The sequence below is a fragment of the Salmo trutta genome, chromosome 35 (assembly GCF_901001165.1).
Source record: "Salmo trutta chromosome 35, fSalTru1.1, whole genome shotgun sequence".
NCBI lineage: Eukaryota > Metazoa > Chordata > Actinopteri > Salmoniformes > Salmonidae > Salmo > Salmo trutta.
The window spans coordinates 21,227,702-21,236,231 of NC_042991.1; the positions used below are offsets into that span (position 1 = coordinate 21,227,702).

Below are 8,530 nucleotides of genomic sequence, written 5' to 3' on the forward strand. Positions count from 1 at the left end.
ACATGTTAAGCAACTATCTTTGGGCTTTGATCTACATACAATGGATATTATCTTAAACAATTAAAACATAATCCTGAACTTGGCTACTGGTTGACGGAGTGGCGCACAGGACCTATCAACGGAACGCTCTAGCCTATCATATGCTGTAGACTTGGTCTCGGTGAAGCTTTTAATTCATAGGCATCTGAAAAAGTTGCGGTTAATCTTATTATTTAAAGAAAACAATCTGTCACACAATTACATTTAAGTTTAAAAAAAAGTACAGAATCCGAGCGAAAGGAGGTCTAAGGCTTGACGTAGGGGTCAGGTGACTCCAAACTTTTCTCTCCATCGTTTTTTTTTCTCTCCCCCCAGCCTGTATGTGGACTGTTATAAGGCAAGCAAAGTTTGACAAGTCAGTCTAAGTTTCTCCCTGGTCCCAAACTTGGATATCAAGAAAGTGGTGACTGTTTTCAAGAAGTGACAGGGAAAGTCCCTAAGGGCTCTCTTCTTACTTCTGAGTAACTTTCCAGGTAAGCGTTGCGTTAAATTCCAGTGCCAATATTGATCTGAAGAAGTATTTGTATATATATATATTTACCGAGAAACCAAATTGCTCAGAATCCAGACGCAGTGCCAATACAGACGCATTGTGTTAATAGAGGCTATCTATCCGCTATAGTATGGTCCATAATATATACTTTAAAAAAATTTATTTTTTTCTGTGTTTAACAAGGAAAAGTTTAAATGATCCCCCAAGAAAGATTGAGACATTGATTCATCTGTTTCTTTTGATGTTTTCCTTTTATAATTTGGTGTGACCATTGCTTATGAGATACACGAGTAACCTGGGTCCAAAAGCAGCATGTGATGTCAAGCTTATAGAGAATTGCAACTGAACTGCTTATAAGCTGTAGACTGGAGATAGATTTGTTTTCTAAACTTAAACCTAACCAAGTATATTGACATGCTTATTTATACTTTTTTTTAAATTAAATATTGTCGAATTTGGCTACTCAGATTTGTGAAGTTCTTCCTTGCATCTGGGAAGCGCAGTTTAAAATACGCTTCCACTGTAAGGAAATATTAAGGTTGAACTGATGTACTTATTACAATCTTATACATTGTGATATTCGCTCAACGTTTAATTTAATTGCTGTAATAACATCATTACAAGATCAGAGATCTTAAGCTTTAGTGGGTTTCTTACTCTAGATCAGAATTGTCCTCGTGGACGTTTTTTTTCTTCTTCAAGTCACGAAATGATTCTGTTATATTAAATAGGCCTATAAATTACCCAGTGAAATTGATTAAACAATTTTTCTTGAATTACAAATGATTTATTTGAAAAGGCTTTTATCATGGTACCATCATTGTTGAGTAAGAAGCAGTCCTTAGATTGATGTGTTATTTTTCACTTTACTGTAGTGCTTTGAGAAGTGGGGCCACAAGTGAAAATCATGTAGAAGTTTGGCGGGAGTTTAGAAGTTTTCCTGCATGCTGAACATCAAAATTGAATGACATCAAGGTTAGGGTTAGGCATTAGGGCTCATGCATGTGAAACCTGCATGTGAAAGGTTGTTTGTGATGTGAAGTTGCAAACTCTAGTACAGTATGCCTATAGTATATGCAGTACATTATTAGCTAATTGAAGACACATGCTTTTGGTACACCCTCCTAACAGATGGCTTCTACTTATCCATGTTTGTTCATTGTGCAGTCATTCTCGGGCCTTTATTTGTGTACTGGCATCGTTCAGAATCTTTATTCAAATGGTATTCGTGTTTACAAACTTGAATCTCATATGTCATGCAGTACGAGTTTAGTATCAGTGGTAGTTGGGTCTCTGCAGCAGAGCAACAGTAGGCGGGTCACTAATAAGCGCACAATGAACGGGGCCCTGTGCTCTAGTCTCAGAGCGCAGACGTGTGTCTGAGTGTGCTCCAGACACTCTCGCTATTGGCCCCAGCAGAAGAGCCATTGATCCCCAATCTGAGGCAATCTCTGAGAGCAGAGAGCTATTAGGCTTTAGTAAAGTAAAGTTTGTACCTGGATGTGGAAATTGGTTCTATTCCATCTCCAGCTTTTAGGAACAATATTTACTGAGGATGAAACTTAATGAGAATTGAAATGATATGTCCAGGATAATCAGAATGCAAATAGATCTTGCATTCTGAAGATCTTATAGTTATTTTCTCAGCTGACTAGTAAATTAATGTATTTTGTGAAGAACAGTAACTTTGTCTGAAACTGTGTGTGACATTTATTTGAGACTTGGGGGTATTTACATAACAATCCTTCAATTACACTGTACACCACAAGTTAACATTGAGAAATGCTCACACACACCCTACTTGACATCTTTTTAACAACCCTAATAAACATGAAACAATGTAGAAATAAGGCATACGGACCAAATTAACAAACAATGGTTTGATGAGAAACAGGTCATGTTTTTATAGCCTGCCGATGAAGGGGAAACAAATGTTTGTGCTTGTGTTTCAAAAACCTGGGCTCTATCATCTACCATTACACTATTCACTTACTCCGTTTTTTAAGAAGTACCATCAACACTGGTAGGACCACACAATGTGGTTTTCCTCTCATCACTTCCAATAGGAAGACAATAGCTATCAAATTCACTTTCTGGATTGAAGATTCATTAAGCATAACATAAGGGATTGACATCTTATGGTCAATAAGACATTGGTCTAGTCCATACAGAAAGTGGATTTCACTCCAGAGCCATGAAAGAGCCATCACAAGACTTGTGGTCATTCCACTTTTTCATAGAACGTTGAGATGTGTTTGATTAGAATCAAAAAGGTTACTTGAGAAAGTGATATATAAGCATGTTTACTGTATATAGGAATGTTTATTTATTTATTGCATTCAATTATTTTCTGTCTAATTGCAGCTAAAGCTCCTTCATCATGGGTGACTGGAGTGCTTTGGGGAGGCTCCTGGACAAGGTACAGGCTTACTCCACGGCTGGAGGGAAGGTGTGGCTCTCTGTCCTCTTCATCTTCAGGATCCTGGTGCTGGGGACGGCTGTGGAGTCTGCCTGGGGGGACGAGCAGTCCGCCTTCAAGTGCAACACCCAGCAACCTGGTTGTGAGAACGTGTGTTATGACAAATCTTTTCCTATATCACATGTACGGTTCTGGGTGCTACAGATTATCTTTGTCTCGACGCCAACTCTTCTCTACCTTGCCCATGTGTTCTACCTGTTGCGAATAGAGCAGAAGATTAACCGCAAAGAGGAAGGGCTGAAAAACATCCAGAACGACGGAGGCGACGTGGACGTACCTCTAAAGAAGATTGAGTTAAAAAAGCTCAAGCATGGGCTGGAAGAGCATGGGAAGGTTAAGATGAAGGGAGCCCTCTTGAGAACCTATATATTCAGCATTTTTTTCAAGTCCATTTTTGAGGTGGGCTTCCTGGTCATACAGTGGTACATTTACGGCTTCAGCTTGGCTGCTGTCTACACCTGTGAGAGGTCCCCCTGCCCCCACAGAGTCGACTGTTTCCTCTCCCGACCTACTGAGAAAACCGTCTTCATCATCTTCATGCTGGTGGTCTCTCTGGTCTCCCTGCTTCTGAACGTCATTGAGCTCTTCTACGTGATGTTCAAGAGGATCAAGGACCGCGTGAAGGGGAAACAACCGCCCGTCCACTACCCTGGCACTGGGACGTTAAGCCCCACTCCCAAGGATCTGTCCACCACTAAGTATGCCTACTATAATGGCTGTTCCTCTCCCACTGCCCCCCTGTCACCCATGTCACCCCCGGGGTACAAGCTGGCCACTGGGGAGAGAACCAACTCCGTTCGCAACTACAACAAGCAAGCCAATGAGCAAAACTGGGCCAACTATAGCACGGAGCAGAACCGCCTGGGCCAGAATGGCAGCACCATCTCCAACTCCCATGCACAGGCCTTTGACTTTCCTGACGACACCCAGGAGAGTAAGAAACTGACCCCAGGGCACGAGCTGCAGCCGTTGGCCTTGATGGACCCCAGGCCCTGCAGTCGGGCCAGCAGTCGCATGAGCAGTCGGCCGAGGCCAGATGATCTAGATGTCTAGCCCCCCACACCCCCTCCGCCCACACCCCCTCCCCCACACCTCCCCATTGGTGCCAGAGAACAGAGAGCACAAGGAAGCATTCTCAAAGTGCTGAAGCGGGCGGGGCATAGCATTCTCTGTCCTCACTAGAGAATCTAGTCAATAAAGAGACATTAAAATACTTACACTGTTGGAGGTACGATACATTTATTGATGACTTTCAAACTAGTGGAGCTAACAAGCTTTAAAAAGAAAACAACTAGTTGGTGAAGAACATGTGACCGTGTTGCGATAACTGTGCCCAACAGTCCCTCATTTCACCTTAGAAGAATATGCCTTGGTGATGTGTTTGGTTTAGTTATCATGTTTTTACCTGTAGGTTTCATTACGCAGGATGGCATTTATTGTCATGAATCTTGCCCTGGAGGCAGCTCTGCTGAGTGGACACTAGCTGGCACAGCCACAAAGTCATACAATTTAATTTTGAACTTCTTACCTTACCTTACCTGCTAACCCTAATGTCTAACCTTAACCTTAAATTAAGACCAAAAAGCACTTTTTAAAAATGAATTTTTATGATATAACCAATTTTGACTTTGCAGCTGCCGGCCCATCTAGCAGAAATTGCTCAGTTCTGCCTCCAGTGCAAGATTTATGGCAATAAACTTCAACCTGCTTCCACCATATGGCCACACACAATGACATTACATTTAGAAAGATTACTCTTCAATATAATAGCAATGTGTCTTTTTCCATGCCTTGGAAGTAGTTTGGCTTTTAAGTCTCCGTCACACTCATCCTCTGTATGACTTCCAAGTATGTCTTGTCAAACTGGGTTGTGAGAAGGATGCTCAAATTCATGAATAAATATTTATTTATTAGTATGCAGGACATCCACCACTAGAAAAAGATTGACTACTATCCAAGGTCATGTCCATACACCCAACTGCATATTTATTGATAATAATCCAAATTACAGCAGTACAATTTTTTCAACAAATAAGAGGTTGATTTTATTATTGTGGACTGTCATTTCCTGATAAACTTTGAATTTATGTGGTGTCAGTTGATTTGTTTTATGTTTGTTGTTTTGGATTTTTTGGGGAAGAGGTTGTTGTCAGATGGTGGACTCAAGCTGCTGGAAGAGAAATACAGAGCAACAGTTTTGTATTGCAACACGTGTGTCTCGGAAGCATCTTTGAAAGAAAGGCTTTATATTTTTCTCATTTTAAAGTGTGTGTTTGTTTTTTTATGTTGTTTCCTGTTGGATGGTAGAGGAGGGCAATAGAATGATTTTTTTTGTGTTTTGCCTCTTGAGTGAATGATTTTTTTCCCCAAACTCAATGTAATCATTGCTGCTTGAGAGATAGATATTTAGTACTGTAAATCAAGCTAACTGTGTCACAAATGTGAGTTTTTAGAAGACTGCTTATAGAGCCGGACTAATATTTAGTCAAATATATTAAAAGGTATATGCCAATGTAGCTCCACACCTACCATACACTTTTAAATGGATTTTCAATTGGAAATGTTCATGTTTTCTTTCCGGTTTTCTTCTCCAATTTTGCATTATAGTATTTCGGTACTCAAACAGAGAGTTTCATGGGTTTTTCAGCTACGATGGTGTTTGCACTGAGATCTTGACTAGGGTTTAATAGGATTAAAAAAGTGGCAAGTGTTTTCTGATATGCATGTTACTAATTTATTTTACAACACAAGGCAGAAATCACTACAGTACATACATTCAGACAGTGCTTTTGTTTGACCACTGGTTTCAATGATCTTGCAAGGCTAAAGCAAAGGGCCTCCATACAGAGTACAAGACAAACTTGGGTGTACATTTGTTTGATAACGTGGTCAAATAACGCCATTCCATGGAAATCCACTGTTGTACAGTGTGTAAGTGCATGATAGCAAAAAACCTCATTAATCATATCTGTGAAAAGCTATTTTAACCCAATAAAGATTTTTTCTTTCTTAAGATTGTTTTCTTTACAAGTCTGTTATCATATGCACCTCATTTTGCCTTTGTCCGTCTTGATACAGGCTGTGTGTCTAGTCCAGCCTCCTCAGTGAAGGACCTACTGTTTAAATAGATATCAAACAGATCAATGTTATGGTTAAAAGATACATTTGTCATGTTTTGAGACTACCGTAGCTCACACTTTCCTCTTTTATAGGAAACGAACCCTAAACAATGAATCATATATGTTAAAGCCAGCTTGGGGATATTGAGAGAATGACAAGAGTTATTCAGTATTATGTACTGAAAATGCCTCGGAGACTTTGAAAATGTCATAATATGAAAAGACTCAGCGTTTTTCTCTTATCCAAGTTTCCTATTTAACCTTTCCACAAAGCTAAATAAAACCACATGTTTGGACCCAATCTGTAGACCACATGTGGCTGAAGCGGAACGGAAAAAAGCGATACTTTGATCCAATGCTAATTAATCTAGATTTTTTATTTGACAATGAGTTTTTATCAGGACTTTTAAACAAGACGTTACTGTAAGTACAACTATTAACACAAAAATGGTTAAAACACACACCATTTTTACGAAAAATCTGTATTACATAATGTATTTACATAACAGAAGATATCATAAAAATTAAGAACTGTGCCGAGTGTGAAAACTAACAATACAGCAGTTTACCTAATTAACATAAAGTTTTCTTAAAGATGTTTTAAATGTTGATTCTCTGTGTGAGTGAAGCAAAGACATGACCCCTGATACTGTGGAATACTAAATGGTAGAAATAGTTCAAAGTCCATTAGCAAAATTGTATCACAGAATTGTCCAATTTAAAATGGTAGTCAGAAGGTGACGGAAAACAAAATGCGATACTACAACTTCTGTCTCTCTAGTGCAGATGCTAAGCACATGAATACTTGATAAATGTCAAATAAAGTCCTGTAACTGTACTTGGTGCAGTGGTTAGGTTAGAGTTTTACTGTGTTTGTGCATGCTTATTTTTAGACAACGAGGATTCAAATGAGTACAGCTTTAATTTCTCCCAAAGACTACTGGAAACCTCAATGTCTGAGTTACATTTCCGCTGTCTGTACAACCACTCAGACCACAAGGCCAGGGCGGTGCTACCAACGCACGGTAAATCTGCTAACCTTAACTAAAAATGCTAGATTAACTTTTCATCATGACGTCACCACAGAGTTAACAGAAACAGCTGGTGCTTGGTGTAGACTTCTCATCACAGAATAAGCTTTTAAGTTATTTATTCCTTTTATCATGTCAGTGGGGTGGAAAATAGTTTAATTAGGCATCTTTGACAGATTAGCCATTCCCTGTCCTCTGAAGGAAAGACAGCTTGCAAAACTACAGATAAATGAGTAGCACAACACATCAAAAGTGAATTCAACTATCTACTGTACATGGTAGATATATCATTCACCTCTCTCTGCAAAGTTTATTAGTAACTGAACTGTCCTATGGTTTCCATAGCTAGACCATTAGCGTCACTAACTTGGACCTAATTGCTGTTTATTTTGTTTATGCTCTTCAGTTTCCCACCTCTTGTTAGGGCAAACCTGTGGATTCATAAGACAGACTTGACCCTATTTACTTTGTGGTCACCATTACTGTGTCAGCTAACCAGTGGTGACCCGTCATTCAGGGCAGAGCCCCACCTGTTTTGAGCCGCACATTTTTAGCTATAATTTTTTAATAAAAATATTTAATAAAATTCTGGGTTGCCTGTTTGCATGTTATTTTGGCATTAATACATGTCACATATCAGTTTGCAAACAAGGTAAACAAATCTATAAAAAATGATATGGGTGGCAGGTAGCCTAGTGGTTAGAGTGTTGGGACAATAACCGAAAGGTTGCTGGTTTGAATCCCTGAGCTGACAAGGTAAAAATCTGTTGTTCAACCCCTGAACAAGGCAGATAACCCCCTGGTAGCCTGTCATTAGAAATAAGAATTTGTTTGTAACTGACTTGCCTAGTTAATTAACTAAAGCTCCATACAAACATGGTTGCTTTCTTGAATAAGGCAGCTCCAAATTGCAGATGTTTCAGCCTAGCTCAGTGCTTTTTGTGGTGGTGGAGCAGCCAGCGGAAAATACGGAGCGTGGGGTTGGTAATGTATTTGCGCCGTGATTGGCTCAGTGTTCTGTCACTCATGGGGACACTACGTCACCGCCAAATCTAAGGGTATAGCTCGAAAATTCAAGCCCCTTGGGTGCTGCCATAGAGTTACATTAGAAGTGCCAATCCAAGAAGGCTCAAGGTCATTGGCCACAGATAAAATGACGTCAAATCACTTTATATCTACAGTAGCTTTCATTGGACTGATCATGTCAACATCAAACTTTCAAAATAGCTAGCAGTCATCATCATGAATCAAGTCAACAATCTACTGGCAAATCATTTTTAATCCTTGTCATATGAAGATAAATAATTAAGAGAAATTATAGATAAAACGTATCAGTGCTCATCGGCCATTGGACATAAACATTATAGAA

At 39.5% G+C, this 8,530-nt stretch overlaps 1 protein-coding gene across 1 annotated transcript; it reads left to right on the forward strand.

Annotated features, from left to right (window-relative positions):
- The first annotated feature begins 361 nt into the window (after window positions 1-361).
- gja1b (gap junction protein alpha 1b) lies at window positions 362-6,024 on the forward strand. Its single transcript, XM_029733792.1, has 2 exons — window positions 362-512; window positions 2,897-6,024. The coding sequence occupies exon 2, from the start codon at window positions 2,913-2,915 to the stop codon at window positions 4,062-4,064; it is 1,152 nt and encodes a 383-aa protein (XP_029589652.1). The 5' UTR covers window positions 362-512; window positions 2,897-2,912; the 3' UTR covers window positions 4,065-6,024.
- Window positions 6,025-8,530: the final 2,506 nt, after the last annotated feature.